Below are 17,671 nucleotides of genomic sequence, written 5' to 3' on the forward strand. Positions count from 1 at the left end.
GGCGGGCAGATTCCGTTCCCTTTGGTATGTGTGTGTTACTGGTTTAGTAAAAAGAAACATCTGTGTGCTTTTTTCCCCAAAAAGAACAATCCATTTTTCAAGCCGCCAAAACGTCTTTGAAATGGAATATTTGCCAACACTGCCCTCTCTCCTGAAAGCAAGAAGCAGGGAAAATGTGTCCTTAAAAAGAACTATGTTTTAAACACAGACATTACTAATTTTTTTCTTTTTTCTTCAAAAGGCCCAGATCTGTTCACTGAACTGAATGTAAAAAGCGCTTTAAAAGAAACAGGAGACAAAGCCCTGTCCCAGGTACAAAAGGTTTACTGCTTATAAAAATAAGTTACAGAACAAAACAAGCCCAGCATGACAATAGGTATGAACACAGGGGCTCATTCAAACTCTAAGGGTTCGTGAAAATGACTTAGAACACGGCTCCAGGAGGATCATGCACCAGTATCGCTAACATACACAGAAGAGCACGCTGCACAGCTTCCTTACGGTGAGTTCTAAAATGGTCTTCCTGGCCTTCCATACACCGGCTACAGCGTAAAGTCAGCCCCAGCAACATAGAGATGGAAGCTGTTCTTCACGAGGCTCAGCCTTAACGTACCACATGCTGTTTTACAAAAGGGAAAGAGTGGCTGTATTGCTGTCTGGGCAGTAAAGATGTGGCTGAGCCACCAGTACTACTCAGGGCTTGTCTGGGAAGGTTCTGGACGGGGCTCTGCAGGCTGGCATGGGGCTGGGCTGTGGTTACTGCCGGCAGGTGTCGTGGAAGGCTTCGAGGGTTCGGAAATCCCGCCACGTGGGGGGAAGGCCATCTTGTAGGAACTTCCCGCATCGCTGGCACGGGGCCTGGAACAGCTTTATGTAACTTCTTAACCAGGTCTAAAAAGAGAAGTGAGGAAAGAATGAAAGAAATGGGATCCGGGTGCTTCCAATGTCATCCTTCCTGTCAAGCCTAATGATCTTGAGGACAGAGAACTTAAGCTGGCTGTGACCCCCGAAGATACCCTGTGCTTTTACAGAAAGCTGCATGCAGAATCCACAAGGTCATAACACTGCTGATTTTTAGTTCTGGCGCTCCCCCAGCCCCTCCCAACTGAGGCAGTTTTTAAAATAGAAATTCCTACTCTCAAAGGCAAGAAGTGCTCCCGAAGGAGTGGCTGTGAACTACTGCGCAGCCTTGTGGCTCACGGGCTGCCATAACCACGTTTCATCTCTGAGCCTCCTGTCTTCTGAATATTGGTATTGATCCTCTCCTTGTTCACACCAAGAAGTGGTCACGGACATGTGCGGTACAGACTGCGCACAGATGAGGATTTTAGAATTCTCCACTGAGGTCAACAGGCCTTCTTTCTAATCTGATTTCAGAGGTCATCACTCACTGTCACAATGCAGCCCAACACACCTAAGGGGAGGGCGGGGACAACCTAGTGCCACCAAATAACATAATAAGCAGCACGGGCACACTCAGTGGTTCAGAGTGCAGAGCTCTTTTGGGCATCATACATAAGGATGAGACTAACATAACTCAATTCTCAAACTCAAGGAGATTCGCTACCAAAAAATAAATAAATAAGCAAACAACCTGAACCCCACAATAGGCAAGCAAGTTAAGCAAGCTCTCACTTTGACAGGGGCACATGAATCTCATCATTTACTGTCCTCCTGAATTATGTCGACAAGAGAAAATTGTTCTTTGAAGAGGTCGGCTGAATTTACTGGTACAAACCCTTCTGTCTTCATCACAGCTGCTTCCATGGCAGCAGACTGCGGCCCATCGATACTGCGCCCCTTCTGAAAGGCTACGTGTTTGAGGTTTTTGGTAATAAGCACAAGGAGGTCAATGGATCATTCAGTTAAACTATTTATCCTTTGGTGCTGATCAAATTCAAATCCTCCAAAAATCCCAAAGTCAGTTACCAGAGGGAAACTGGGCATTACAACACGTTAGGTTAAAAAGCAGTCTTTCTATCTATCCAAAAACGAAGAGCTCGCTGAAGACTGTCAATTGAGTTGTTCTCTTGGCACACGGATGAACTGCGTGGATGGCTCTGCTGTGCACCGGGTTTGCTTGCTCAACTCCTCCAGCGCTGTGAGCCTCATCAATACGTCGGGTTTGTGCATTCCGAGAAATGAACCACAGGCTCTCCAAGAAGCTGAATTGTTGGGGCAAATGTGACTGGATGAAATCGGATGAGCAATACTCCACCTAGCTGTCAACACTGATTTGGACTTGCTAACAGGTAAGTCTTTTGAGTAGGTTCTCTAACGGGCAGCCTTTCTAGCATGAATTAAAAAGGGAGTTTTTGCAGCAGTGAAAGATGGAGCCTACTGATGGGAGAGCATGAAGCCATGTCAGCACAACCTTGAAGCAGCTGGCCGGTTCTGTCAGGAAGTGGTGGAGCCAGTTCTTGGCCCTGGATATGCCAAATGGCAGTCATGTGATAAATTCAGCCAGCAGCATGCTGATGAACTGGTTCGGGGGGGGGGGTGGGAGTCCTTACTTGTAGCGTTTGCTGATTTCCTCTGTGTAAATATTCTGGTCTGATTTCAAGCTACCAATGGTTGATCAACCAGCTTGCAAAATTCTGAACATTAAACAGGAGCTGGCAGGAGCCGACTCCAGCACATCAGTGGAACGGCTGTTTCTGGGTCGCTCCCCATCCTGAGTTCCAACTCTGAAAATTTAAGGACTAAATGTCTTGGGGGAACTGCAAGATTTGTCTTAGTCAATGCTACCAGCTCAGCACCAAGCACAGGCCTGGACAGACGAGGAGCTCAACAAATACCTACTGACAATCAATGTCGGACACCGTGTTGCAGGGTCACTTCTGAAACACCACTTGTTCAGCAATGACAGGAAACCCTAGGTAATTAAGCAGGAAGTGGTTTCTCCTAGAGCCGCTCCCAGTTTAAAGAAGTTGTCAGTCCTAAACTGGCCCATCTCCCACGGTGCGGCCCTCACGATCTGAAGACCTTCTGAGCTGCTTGTTCTCACTTGACTGGAGGCAAGGTTTAAATGGGAGACTTGGCTCTTAAAGCCACTTACCATGAAGGATCTGACCACGACGTCTGGCATCTGGGGCAGCTGATAGTGGAGCAGGGCAGTGGTGGCATGATCGGTCACCTGGGAACCAAGGACAGTGACTGGAGTTAGAGGCCACTCCAAACCAGCAGAGAGAATGCAAACCAGCAAGACCAATGCATTCCCTTCAGATGACAGACAAGTCTGCTTTTGAAGGCTCCTGGAGACAAGGACATGTAAAATAAAATCTGAAGCACGAACGTTAGTTAGCAGAGTCGGGGAGGAGGAAGGGGAGGTGGTGTGTCGTAGGCAGGAAAAGTGCAGGTATTCAGGCCTGGAGGCAAGTGGAGTGTGGAACATTCCAGCAATTGAAAACCCAGGCAGGCTGAAGCCCCTGAAAGAGGAGGAGTGTGGCCAGAGGCCAGTGGAGAGGCAAGAGGGGGAGGGTCACTGAGGGGTCTATAAACCAGGTCACTGCATGAAACACTGCATGACTGCGAAGGGCTTTTCCACTCTCCGCAGTCTGCTTCATCTTTACTGGAGCCATTTTCCTGGCAGTGTAATTGGTCTGTCTGCTTAGTTTACTTCTCAAGCTGTCTCATAATGTGTAGCCATACAGGTTTTATGATCAGGAATCCAGTAATTTCTGACCATCTTCCCCTTGGGCCTGATGGTTCCCATTATTACGTTCTGAGGAGCCTTACCACTCACAGCGCGGGCCTCTAGCCAGCTCTCCCAAAGCTGTGGGCTACTTTCAGCCCCCTAGTGGGCCACACCCACTGTCCCCTAACTCCGAGTAGAGGCTTCAGCAGCAGGGCCAAGGGCACGACTGCTTTAAGACCACTAGAGGCAGCCGGTGACCAGAGGGAAGCACACTGCGTTTATGCCCCAGCACAGTCTGCTGACCTTGATCCAACTACTTAATCTCTCTGGGTCTCCATGTCCTACTGACAAAGGGCAGCTCTAAGATCCCTTGGTGTTGTTCAATTTGATGACACCACAGATTGCTAATGCCTCCATCAATCAGCAAATTAATAGATTATACCTAATTTGATAGCTGTGTTCAAACTCATGGTTTATCTCATTGTCCTCATTAACGATTCTTCCCATTACAAATGTGGTTAAAAAGCAAAAGAAACAAAAAACCCCAGACAAAATTATTAACGTGAACAAGAATAAACCTGAGTCCACCTTGCGTAGACCTGTCAGTTCTCCAGCCCCGACCAGAGCACTACATGATGTGCTAACGGACCTAAGCAGCAGTTTAGCAAACTAATCAGGGGGCAACCAGAAGGGCTGGCCCAGGCCCCGCATGGAGAATTGCAAATCATCTGGGAATTAGTCCAGCTGTGTGTCCACCCAAGGCCAGAGAGGCCACACCCGAAAGAGCGAGGACACAGGCTCCACAGCTTACAGACCCTCTCTAAGCCTCAGCTTGCCCCTGGATAAAATAGCTGTGCCAGTGAAGTGGTGACCCTCCAGCTGTGCCGCAGCCCTGCCTGCCTGCCCTTCTCTTCTGCTCTCCCTGGCCCCTGGACTTGCCCTCTTCCCCAACTGGAGTTTCAGGGCCTGCCTGGGGGCTGGTGAACCCCACTAAACGATCACTCCGTGGGGCAGGGGTCTGGTTCATGCTGCGTCCCCAAGCCCCAGAACTTCACTCAGCATCTAGCAGGTGCTCAAGACATATTTGTTTGAATGAAGAAATCAACTTAAAAATGCCCACTCACCGTAGGCCACGTACTAGAAACACTTGCACTGGCTTTCTTGCAAACATAGCAACAGTTCATGTATGCAACATTGCTGAGAAATTCTTACCCAAGTGACTTTCAAGATAAATGGTACTTATTCCTTCAAGTGCAAAGAATGTTAAACATTTTTAACAACAACTTTCTAAAATGATCAATGCTGTTTTAAAAAAAAGGTAGTAATGATAACTTGGCAAAACGGCGGGTGGTGACTGGTGGGGTGAAATTAACTGCTATAAAACACAGTGAAGGAAATTGGGTCTCAAGGGTACCTGAGCTTAAAAGCTTGGTTCTTGCCATCCAGATGCCTCTCTAAAAAAATCCCATGGGCTGATAAGACCATCCTTACAATCACATTTTCCATTACAAAAGAAACAAAGTTTATAGAAAACTCTTTCTCCTGCCCCTACCATTTATTTTACAATGACTCTAACAAAGCCCCGCCCCATCCATCAGTGCTGTCATAGCAGGAAGCCAGGCTGGCTTTGCAGGTGCCCCACTGTCCCTTCGTTCTGGGTGTACTACTTTCCCAAGACGGGGAAGGTCCATCTCCAGCCTGGAGTCCCCTGAGATGAGCCCAGATCTGTCCATTTCAGCAGCTTGGGCACCTGGCCTGGGCCCAATCCCCCATCACACTGGCCACCCAGAGGCCACGTCCAAGGCTAGAATGCTCTGCTTAGCTGCACATTTTCCTTGCTTCTCCTTTTACAATTTTTAACACAAATGACCAACACAAATTCAGGAAACTTTATGCAACTTGGATCCCCAGCCTCTCTGAAGCGCCAGGAGATGCAGAGGCGGTAATAGTGTGGCTGCCTCATGGGTTGCTGTGAAGATCAAATGAGTCCAACCACGTGATGTGCTCGGCGCAAGGCCGGGCTCCTAATTATCATGCTGACTGTGACCTGGCTCTGCCCACCAGCCCCCACATATCCAAGTGGCTGCCATCAGCCGTGGGAGCCAAGGAGGGACAGTGCCTGTGAGCAGGCACGCACCTGCGGCTTGCCCAGCGCCTCCAGGGCCTTTCACACAGCCTGCGTCACTCACGCTACCTGCCTGGCCGCTGTGGCCTTTGGAATTTAGGGCCTCCACCAAACACTGCCGAGAATCTCTGCCCCTAAGCCTCCTGTGTGCCGGGTGCCCGGCCTGGCAAACCTGTGCCCGTCTCCTCCTCCCTTCCTTAGCTGACCTCTGGACTTGACCTCTTCTGGCTGAGTTTTGAGAAATGCAAGGTGCTGAGCCAGGCAAGGCATCAAGCTAATTACAGGAGCATCAAAAGTGCTCTTCAGACCTGCTTCTCCTCCTGCGTTCTTAGCAAGGGCACCACCATCCACCTGGTGGTCTTGGGTGGCCCAGGCCGGAAACCTGGGCTTGTCCCACTGCTCATACTCAGGTCATCTCCGAGTCTCGACGTTCCAAACCATTCATCTTGAATCCTTCTACTTCCTCCCACTTCACTGCCGCCCCAGTCTAAGCTGCTGCCCTTCCCAGTTGGGATGACCAGAAGAGCCCCAACTAGCTCCTCTCCAGGGGAAAATGAGATCTTCACCTATCACGTGGGATGACTGTGAGGATTAAGTAAAATAACGTGATCATGCACATCAGTGACGACTGAGTTATAAATCTAACTATGTCACCCCCTGCTGAAAACCCTCTCAGAGCACGTGAATACACTTAGGACAGAATCCAGACGTACGAACTTGGCATTCGAGACCCTGCAGGACCTGGTTCCTGCCTCCTCTCCTCTCCCCACTTCAGAAAATGTTTCAGTTCCTCAAGTGATCCTCTTCCTCCTTCAGAGCCTTCCTTCTGCTTGGGCCTCTCCTTCCCTCCCTTCTCTGGCCTAGCTCCTATTCCTCTTACTGGGCCTGGGTGAGATCCATATGCTCAGGGAAGCCTCTCAGAATTCCTCAGTTGGGTCATGTCTCCTTGCTGAGGTCTTTTCTTTCACATCACTCCTCATGACTGAGCTTGTACAATTGTTTTTGAAATTTCTCTTTAGTGTCAGCTTCCCTAACTTGACCGTGAACTCTGAAAGGCCAGAGACCATGTCTGTTTAGTGCCTGGCACAGAGGTTCTTGACACGTGTGCTGACTGGATGGACAATCCATCCTGTCCCTGAGATAGCCAAGGGGACTGGCTCACGTGAGGTGTGTGGGGCAGAGAAAGCAGCCCCCACGAGGTGGGGATGAGGAGACAGGAACGAAGGACTGGGGTCTCTGGTCTACCCCCAACCTGCTGGGAATGTGGACTTTCCCTCTGCACTGGGAGTTACTCGGGCTCATAGGGCTCACTGCCTGGTTTGCCTCCCCTTTCCGGCACGTGGGAACTCTCCAGCCTCCCTTGTAGACAGGTTGGGTCCTGCGGCCAGTTCCAGCTACTGCCTCCGGGAGCAGAAGGGGCGTGTGTTCCTTCCATTTGGAGACAGTAAAAAGCAAGTGCGGATTCTCCATGATGTCCCTTCTCATGTGATGTGGGGAGCCACACACGCAGATGGGGGATTCATAAGGTGGTGAGCCTCTGTTAAGCCTGGGTCCCTGAGTGACTGTGTGGAGCCCAGCCATCCGACAACTCAGGATGGGTGTGCTGTGAGCAAGAAATCAACTTTGGTTGTGCTGAACGACAAAACCTCTGAAGCTGATTTGTTACAGCACCACTGCCTCTGCTCTGCAGACTGACGGAGCCTCCTCGGACACTTACTTCCTGTCTATAAGATGTGCCACGGTGTCTGCCAGGCCTCTGATTCCTGTAGGTGGGGGCACACGTAAGTTCAAGCTGTGGCCAAGGAAATTTCCCCTCTAGAATGGCGCTGCGTGAAACGGGCGTCACAGTCTAGCAGTGTTGGCATCACCTAAACATTTCTCAGAAACTCAAGTTCTTGGTCTCTACTCTAGACTTAGAATCAGAATCTCCGGGGTGGGGCTCAGAAATCAAGCTGGCCTCTCCAGCTATCTTAGGGATGCTACAATGCCGAAGGATGCACATGTTAATGAGCACACAAATCCCCCGGGTACCCTGCTGCCAAGCAGATGCTGACTACGTGGGTCTGGGCGGGGCTGGAACTGGGCATTTCCAACAGACTCCAGGTGATGGCCATGCTGCTGGGGAGGGGCCAGGCTTCGAGCAGCCAGGCGCTAGAGTATCCCAGGCAGCACAGGGAAAAGGTCCCGAAAGGGGTAGGCATTTGATTCTGCGGCACAAAACAAAGGAGTCCCAATCTGAGGAGAGTTGGTCTTTTCTGTGGATCAAAATGAATGGTGTCACTCAAATTTCACAATGGGTGCTGGGGCGGGGAGGTGTGTATGTGTGTGTGTGGAATATTTTCACAAACATTTCCACAATGGGTGCTATGGAGTGGCGGGGTTCTCCTCATCTGAAAGGTGCTTTTTCAAGAGCATAGGATTATTATTTTATAATAACTACATTAACGAGCACTTTTGGTGTATGTGCCCCTCTCATTTAATCCCCACAGTAATGGAAGTGGGTGCTCTCCTTGTTTCCATTTCATCAGAGAGGAAATGGAGACTTAGAGAGGTTGGGGAGATGTCCAAGGTCACACAGCTGGTGAGGGGCAGGGGGTGTTTGAGTCCAGACATTACAAGGCCTGAGCCCCTGCCACCTCCCTCCCAGCAGACACCCGCCCTGGGTGCTCCAGGCGTCATCACCCACCACCTGCCTGCGTGGTGACGTCCTCCGTCCTCCAAAAGACGGGGGCCCGAGGTGCGGTGCAGGGAGGATTTGTAAATGTGGCTTCCGGGTAACAGGCTACTCAAGAGCAGAACAAACCCAATTAGGGAGAAAATGTCCTCCTCCAGATAGGGCTGGAGCCACACACCAAAGCTCTATTTTGGCATCTGGCTCCTAGGCAGGGCACCTAATTAGTCTTTCCATCACTGGGTTGGCAATCTGGTCATACTCAGCCTCTTTTTCAAAAGGTCCAGTGTAAAGTATTCCCTTAATTGCCAAATAGTGGCAGTTTTTTCTGGTGCTGATGCAATCATTTAATTTCTTCTGTTCCCATTATCAATTACAGAAATATTTTAATAGAAGGAAATAAAGCTGACTGATCTGCTGTGTCTTCCTCCCTTCCTCCCAACTCCTCCACTGCTGGCTTTCGGTTCCGTGGCTGAACTCCAAAGCGCCAGGCAAGACACGGGGGTTGGAGAGCGCAGAAATTCACCTACGATGATGTTCCCTGTTGTCAAAGCATCCCGTCTTCAATATTTTTTTGTTTTACACTTTTCAACAACAAAGTTGTTTTTTGCTCAGCTTCCAAGATGTGGGAAAAAACAGGCCTGGGGCAACAAAAAAGATTGCTATTAACTAATTTAAATCGACTCGGCGCCAGCCCAGCCAGGTCCGGGCCCCACTGTAATATAAAGCTAATGAGATTCCACTGGGAGATAAAAGCCACCCTGCCTGGCGGCGGCCGGCGAGGCCAACGAAGGGCACTAATGCTCCCGACGAAAGGGAGGCCATTCATCCCACCAGTGAGCGCTGGTTTGAAAAGAGCTTGTAAAAAGATCAAAGCAGATGGCGAACCCAAGGAAAGGGAGGGAGGAGAAGACAGGAAAGTAACAATAAAGCAGCGAGACAGGGACGCGGCACAGAGGGCGGGGGAGAGACGACCGCGAGGCAACCAGCAAGGCTGGGAAGCATGGGCACACAGACAGAGCGACTCAAAAAGACAGTGGCCCCCGGGCTTCGCCAAGAGCTGTCCCATTTCATCTCAAGGCAAAGAAAGACTGAAGATGCGGCAGTTTAGTGCAAGGCGTGTTGTCCTTCCAGTCCTGCCCCCCCGCCCCCCCAAGGCTGGACTGCAGGTGATTCATTTTGAGGCGGGTGACATTTCCATCGCCCATCAACAGATCCACTTTGCTTTAGTAACTTTACTTTCAGTTCTCTCCTCCTCCACCAACCAGGGCTTACCAAAATTCCTTCTCTCCCAGCTCAAAGAGGCGGAGAAGGTCTTCGTGCACCCAAACTGACGGGAACTAAGCTCAGAGAAGGAGAAAGGAATCTTTCAAGAGACCTTGAAACAGCTGCCAGTCAACACACTGGAAATGCCAGTCAAAACAAGTCTCCCGACGCTCCTCTGCCATATTGTGTGCAAGGAGCTGCTGACATCTTCGCTCCCGGAATCTGAGTGCTGGCGGGGACTTCAGAGTTCACGAGTTATTTTAGCAAAACCCAAAGTAGAACTGCCTGTAATAATAGCACAATCCCAGTCAACACTTACTGAGCACTAGCCCTGTGCAAGGGCTGGTCTATACACATCGCCTGGGGAGGAGCCCAGACTGTGCAGCCAGACTGCACAGATTTGGATCTTGTCTGTCATTTACGAGCCGTGTGCCCCTGGACAAGGGTAAAAGGTGTCAATGCAGGGAAAGCACTTGAACAATGTTTGACAAACAGCAAGCACGCACGGGATGTGAGCCACCATATCTTTACCTCGCTTCATCCTCACAACACCCTTGAGATGGCGCTATGATGAGAATTTCCATCTCCAGTGAGGAGGCGAAGTCACAGGGACGTTAAGTGACTGCCTGAGCCGAGCAGCTCCTGAGCTGCAGAGCAGGGAGGTGAGCCTGGTGGGCTCTCACTCTTGGCCTTCGCACAGACAGAGGCTGCAGGGGGATGCAGAAAGGTGGCATATGCAGGCCATGTCCTCCTTAACAGGGAGCGGACCCCCAGACTCTTCGGGCGGAGGCAGGACTTGGTCCTAAGCCTCCTCACTTACACCCCACTTCTCGCCACTTACGAAACTTTCCCTCTGCCTCCCTGCTGGAAGCTTCTGCCCATCTTGCTCACTGCTACATCCCAGAAACTCACCCTGCACAGGGCCTGACACAGACACGGGTGACCCTCAAGAAGATCTCCAGACTGAATGAGTCTCCTCGCCTTGGAGAAAGAAGGGGAAACAGGCAATGACAGCAGCAGCATTTAGACAGGTGTGCACGCGTATTAACCAGGGGAAATCAAAAGTACAGTCTAAAAAAGGGGACAGCTACAAAAAGTGGGAAATCCTACTGTTGCAATGACACCTTGGGCATATAGAGCCCACTCTCCCTCCTGCTTGAGCCCTCCGGCCTGCTGTGAGGACAAAGAAACAGGTTTAGGTCCAGCAAGACTATCTTCTGCTTGAGGTCAGCCTCCCAGAGCCTGGATTTTATGGCAACTAGACAGACTTTGTTCTTTCTCAGCAAGGGAAGAACAAAGGACAGAGTGGTGACACACAGAAAGGATCAGTGAGACACAGGAGGAGACAAAAACTCTCTTAATATACTACCATTCCCCAGAAGTTTCTTCTTTTAAAAACCAAGAGTCTGTTGTATTTCCTGGTGGTTCTGGGATCGTCCTCAGGGACCCCTGGCCCAGTAAGGTTGTAGGCCTCGTCCTGTCTATGTGCGGGCACCCAGGCCAGAGTGCAGAGCTGGCAGTGCAGCTGAGGTGAGGAGCACAGACTCCGGAGGTGGTCTGCTGGGCTCTGTCCCTCAGCTTCTAGAAGGCAGTCTGGCGGGGGGGAGGGGCGGGGGGGGGGGGCCAGGACCTTTGTTGTCAAAAACTCCCCAAGGTGAGATTCTGATGTCAGCAGTGTTAGGAACTACAGGTGAACAGGCCACTGTGGGTCACTGCCCGCTTCCCCCCACCAGGGGGCAGGACTGTGGCCACGCAGGGCTGGGTGGGAGCAGAGCCTGAAAGCGCTCTGGCAGTTCCACGGTGCTCTTCCTAACGCAGTGGACTAATGGCTCTATTATCTACCACCACATGGTCGGCAAAGCCTAGGCCTCCCCCTGCGAAGCCAGGCGATCTGGGGCCTCCGACTATTAAAAGTCTGTCCCACAAGATTAATAAATAGGAACAGTTAAGTACCCAAGTGTTTAGAAGTTGCTTATTTAAAAGAGAAGCCTGGTGGAGATCCAGATTCTGGCTTCCCTCCAGCTAATACCTGCCTCCACATACTATGAAGACAAGATTCTCTGGCTTGCGTTAAGGAGAACAAAAAGGCACCGTGGTGGGAAAAAGGGTGGCACAGAGTGATAGGAGACTGGGGCTCGGTCCTGGTCTCGCTACTAGCTGAGTGACCTTGGCTGCATCACTCCCCTGCTTGCCCTTGGTAAAGGAGCGGGAGGCTGGGATCAGGGGGCGCCTTCTGGGTCTAGGTTTTCAGTGGACACTGCTGCGGGGCCCGACCGCACAGCCTGAGGCTACACCTGTGCTGAGCTCCACCCCCAGGCCAACCAGTGGTGACATCAAAGCCCTTTGCTCTTTTACAAAGGACGAGCTGATGCCAGCAGGCGCAGGGGCACCTGTCCAGGAACCCACCTGCTGCCCTGATGTGACATCACCCTCGCGCATCCTCAGTTTCTGGGCCGGTCACAAAGAACTTAGAGAGTTCGGCTCAGAACCAGACCACCAGCATGGCACTGCTTTTGGTTCTGGAAACGTCTTCCCGTCACGACGGGTTTCAACGAGACTGGAGCACAGACTAACAGGCAGCAAAGCCAAACATGTGCCAGCTGGTTGTACACATGCTGGTCCCACAACTCAAAGAAATAAAAATGAACTTTCATCAGGTGGATAGACTTCAAGGCTACACGGGGAGATTAGCCCAAGAGTCTCAGTCTCTACTCGGGGTTTTGCCAAGGATAGACCCACGCTTAAGGAGAGGGACAGCAGGAATCTCTTGGAGGGAGAAAATTCTTTGTGGATCCAGGAGTCAAAGAAATGAACTTAGTGCATAAAATGTTTAAAGAGACAGCAATCCCAGCCAGCGAAGTTGCTCCAAGGATGAGCACTGGTTTTATGAAGAATATTTAAAACAGTCCCAGAAGTACTCATTCCACAAAAAGAGGAATCATCATTATTTCAAGACTGGAATGCTATGAAGTCAGTCCTGAAAGTGCTAGTGGGTGGGAGTGAGCAGAGACAAGCTTCTAAAACCGGGATATAAGTACAGTAGAGCGGAAGGAGGGGTTTAGTTTTTATTATGCGGCTCTAGTCTCTAGTCCGAACCCTGGCTTTGTATGCTGCGGGCTCAGCAGGCCTAGAGGCCTGAGGAGGAAGCATTGCAGTCCGGGGGGACTGGGGATTACTTAGACGAGATCAATACCTCCTTCTCTGCTTGATGAAGGAGCCATTTGCTCAGAAGGGCTTCTATCTGTCCACCAGAGCCTGGCAATGCTGCTCTGGGATGAGACCAGAGGCAGCGCGTCTGGGGCAGAAGTGGAGAGGGGAACAGCGACACTGTTGCTCCACCTTCTTTGAAATCCCTGGTCACAGCTCTGAGATCAAACTCTGTCTGAGAAGGAGACTCCTCTATAAAGTACTGAACACAGCCTGTGGCACATACCGGGGCCTCCAAAAGGAGTCTGTGTTTGCTTTGGGCGGGTTCCATCCAACCCTCTTTAAAGTCTTAGCTAAGATGCCACTGACACCCTAAAGGGCAGTCCCTCAAGTCCCTGGACCCCTGAACACAGACTGGTTGTGAACGGCCTCCAGCAGCAAACCAACAAAAACAACAAAAACAACCACAAAACCCCTGCGTCCTTTGAAACGCAGTGGCATGGTATGGCATATGAGGTCCTGGGAGACTTGGGTCCCAGCCTTGTCTCCCTTCAGCCCCATGTCACACTCTAGCAACACTGGCTGCCTTAGCAATTCCTCCTCACAAACCTGCTTTTCTGACTCTGCGTCTCTGCCCGGGCCTGGAATGCTCCTCCATGGCTAAGCCCTTCTCCCGCTTTGAGACTCAGCCCATCCCCTGGGCTTGCCTATAGCCCCAGGAGCACCCTGTGGACACCCCAGCCCTGTGCTTGCCCAACCTTGACCAGGAGCCTCCACCTCATCCCAGGCTGTGCTCTCTGTGAGGAGGAGGCCACGCTGGCCTCATGTGTCCTCCCTGGGCCCAGCTCAGGGCCTCTAAGGAGATGAGAGGGCTCACAAAGGTGGTTCTGCGCTGGCGTCACTCACCTTGTAGGACCTGAGTGAGCAAGAAAGTAGGTGAGAGTCTACTGACTTATTTTTGGCCAGTGGGGTTAGGAGAGCAGAGTGAAAGGGAGGTTCGGGGGTGGGAAAAGCTGAGGTCATGGGGCACTCTGAGGAGGGCCTGCGTGCCACTGGGGAACTCTCCATGGTCCTGACCAGCCTCAAGCTTCTACCAAAAGCCTGTGCAGGGCTAAGAGGAGCTGCACACAAAAGGTCCTTGACATTTCCTAGGATTAAGGAACTAAGGCTCTTCATTTAGACGAAAGGAAAAAAGCTCAATGCTTTCCAGATGGTAAAATGCCAGACTCTGTTGCTGGCTGCCAGAAAAGTCCAAGCCCAAAGATACCTGAATTGTTCTGTACTCACTTAGTGTGGTGTTATTTTCTGCAGGAACAGCCCTGCAGTTAGAGAAAGACATCCAAAGACATCTGGGCTCCTAAGAAATACAGACAATACCACCTACTTCCCCATCAAAATCCAGGCAACCACAGGAAACAGAACAGAGACTGCAGAGCAGGGGGTGAGCCCTGCCCGAGAGGCAGCTCTGCCGCTGCTGCCACGCTGCCAGGCACCACCTGCCTAGTCCCTGCTGGGGGGGAGGTGGGGAGTCAGGGTGGAACACGTGCCTTCTGGGATCACCAGAGGTGCCACCAGCCCTCTCAGGACACGAGGGGTGGTTCCAGGTCATGGAAATGTGATTCTATGTCAGCATGTCAGGGATGCCCAAAGGGTACTGCTGAGTGGTTGTAATTTGGGGTGCCTTATTCTTTCTTTAGTTCACTTTTTGACCAGGAGAGCAGATGATATGCCCGGAGAAAAGAGAAAACGGAGATGCTTCAGTGGGAATATGTGCGTCCATCATGGCAGCTGGTCTTTAGTTTACTTTACAAAAAACACCTGACTTGACCTGGGCCCTACACATAGATGGCCGTGGATTCTGAGTTCTGTGCCCATCCCCATAACAATGATAAGAGCAGCTCACATTATTGAGCACGAATTCTGGGCAACTGCAGTGCCAAGCTGTTCATGAGCTTTATCACACTGAATCCTCACAACATGCACCCGAAGAAGGAGGTTTTATTATTTCCCCTTTCTCCGGCTGAGGGAGCTGAAGCATAAAGAGAGGTTAATTCCTGGCCAAAGGTCCCCCAGCTGGCTGGCCCCCGCACAGCAGAGCTGGATGGGAATCCAGGCCTGTCTGATTGCAGAGCCTGCATCTTCACCACCACGTCCACTGCAAAGAGACCAGGAAGACGTGGCAGCTAAGATATGAGAAGGAGTGGCCAACGGGGCAGAGCTCGGCGGGATGCAGGGGAGCTTTCTCAGGAGAGGAGCGGTCACTGCTCACAAGCACTTGAGACAAGTCAAGTGAGTCCAGGCTCGAAGGTCACCTTGCCCTTCACCCTCTGGATTCAGTGACCTCACATCAGTTCTCTGAGGCAGGTAGTCTTACGATCTCTGTTTTACAGAGGAGGGAACTGAGGCAAGTTAGGCCACACAGGGAGTAGTGGTCAGCCATGGTCTGAACACATGGCTCTCAGCCACCGTGCAGGACTGCCTCTCTCTGGAATAGTCACTGTGGGGAATGTGACCGAGGTCGACCAGGGCTGGAGAGACGGGGGAGTCGGCTGGAACGCACGGTGGAGTGGACAGGCTTGGTCCTGGGAAGTTGGCCTGCAGCGCTGGGCTGCCTGCTGGGCTGGGAAGACGGCTTGGAGACCAGTGGGTGGACAGGCTTCCCAGAAGTGGTTGTTGGATCCTGACTGGAGAACACTGGGTCTTGTGCAAGTCCTCAGAAGAAATAAGCTATAGAGACGACACCGACTACTCTGTGACTCCTCCAATGCAGAGAAGCACAAACCGCTTCCAGCAGGATGGGCCGGGCGTTCCTGCTGCACTGTACTCGGAAGACTGGGTCCGTGGGAGCACCCTACCAAGGCTCTCGGTCATCGCCACACTCAGCAGCGGTCGAGGGAGCCGCGCAGAGGGAACGTACTGGGGTATCATAAGGGTTTCATAAGATCAAATCTCCTCTGGCTTTAGAAGCTTGTGAATATTCAAATGTGCCCCTGAAGCGAACAGGTGGTGATCAAAGGCTTCTCAGCTGCAGAGAGGGAACGGTCCCTGCCCCACTCAGCTCCCAGGGCCCCTTGGGCTGACGCTTAACAACGTCCACTCCTATTTCCCTCCTGCTTATCCAACCTGGTCAATACGGTCCAGCTGTCAGCTCAGGAAAGGGCTGCTCTCCGGGAGGACCCTGGAATCGTCTGCCGCCTCTCCTTCCCTGAAGCTCGTCAATAGCCCGATACTTGGCTCACACAGCCGTCCTTCCCGCTCCGTCACTCGTTCAGAGCCCACTGACTGGAATCCATCTTCCTACGCTAAGCTGCCCTCTTGCCCTTGCACTGGTGAAAGCTGTTCCCTCGCCTTTATCTGTTTGGGATCGCCCAGACACACTTGTGAGGCAGCGACAGAATGCACAGTGAAGAACGCAAATGCCACCATATACAGTCTATGAAATGCATGTTCTCCTCTTTGGAAAAAGTTAATCAGCATTTAGGAGAAGAGGGGGCTGTTTGAGAGGTGGTAGAGGGAAAAAGCAGAAGGCCTTCTACGACATGAAGAGACTCCCTCTGGAGGCTGCAGGATCCTCTGCCAACGGCCTCGCCTAAGCGGGGCACCAAACAAGGGAGAGGGCCCAGCTTCGGCGCGGGGTCGTGGAACTTTCACTACAACTGCAGCTTCTTCCAGGCCTGTATCTGTGGTGTTTCAAGAGGGGCTTCTCAAAGGAAATGCAGGAAGTAGGAAGGAATTTTAGATATTATAGAGCTTGAGATTCACAATAATTTAATGACTTTATTGAGCCTCTTTGGCAACGTGCAAAGATGTAGCACGCACATGTGCTCAAGTCCCGTAAGCCACAAAGCCTTGCTCAAGAGAGGGTGAGAGTTAAGTCCTCCGGGAACTTGCCCATGTTGGGACAGTTCCCGTTCCTGGGATGTGGAAGTAGTGACATTAGGTTTGTCACAGACTATCTGGGCAGGCACTCAGAGGTCCTCGCTATATCCAAAATTTCCGAGAACTGACTCCTCCAGGATGACTCAGCCTTGTCGACTGAAAAGCACTAGGTGGCCCCTTGGTTAACATCTCCTGACAAAGTCTGTCCCCAGATAGAGCCCAGTCTTTGTATCAAAGCATGAATGAGAGAGGGACGACGAAGGAGGGAACACAGGAATGAAGAAGCAGCGGCAACCTGCCCAGACCATTATCCACATGGACAACCCACCTGTCCACAGCTAAGATCTGCTGACGGCACAGGACTAAAAGGGCTACTCTTCCTCTGTGGCCTCCAGAATAAGACTGTGGACATCCACGGGCTCTATGACTTCTGTGCTTTGGCTCCGAGTGAAAAAGCTGCGAAGCAGGTGCTGGTCCCTCTGAAGCCGTGTCTCGAGGCTCCACCTGCCTCCCTGGGGCCGCACACACTCCGCTGCTTTCCCCAGCCTCCGTGCCAAGACTTAACGCAGTAAGTAGCTGCAGATTGGCTCTCACTATTCCTCAGTTACTGGAGGAAAATGCACAGTGTTTTGAAATGAGGAGGTTAAAGATCAAAACGGCGACTGCTCCTGCAGAGTTTAAATGTCAGAAAACTATGAACACGCTTGAAACCTTTCCTGGCTCTTTGTAATTCTGCCCTTTCAGATGGTCCCCCCTATTTCTAAGTTCCATTCTCTGAATCTGCTCTGCTGGAGACGTGCTGGCTATAAAAAGCTTCTTCGCCCTAGGATGAAGTGCAAAGAGCCTCCAGGGCATCACAGTAAATGATGGGAACCTGTCGGCATCCATGGACCCACAGCAAGATGTCCCCAACCCTCGGCCGCTTCCCCACACTCAGGTAAGGGGT

General features: G+C 51.5%; 1 protein-coding gene across 2 annotated transcripts in view; it reads right to left on the minus strand.

The window, feature by feature from the left end:
* Positions 1-308: 308 nt before the first annotated feature.
* The window catches only part of MED27 (mediator complex subunit 27), a 192,440-nt gene continuing 175,077 nt past the window's right edge, over positions 309-17,671 (minus strand). Inside the window, exons 7-8 of one of the 2 annotated variants that reach the window (XM_046637728.1) lie at positions 3,059-3,136; positions 309-891 (exon numbers count right to left, since the gene is read on the minus strand). In XM_046637728.1, the coding sequence (XP_046493684.1) occupies positions 757-891; positions 3,059-3,136 (213 nt within the window). In that variant the 3' untranslated portion in view covers positions 309-756. The other variant, XM_046637737.1, reaches the window with a different exon arrangement.

This window comes from Equus quagga, chromosome 1 (genome assembly GCF_021613505.1).
Source record: "Equus quagga isolate Etosha38 chromosome 1, UCLA_HA_Equagga_1.0, whole genome shotgun sequence".
Classification (NCBI taxonomy): Eukaryota; Metazoa; Chordata; class Mammalia; order Perissodactyla; family Equidae; genus Equus; species Equus quagga.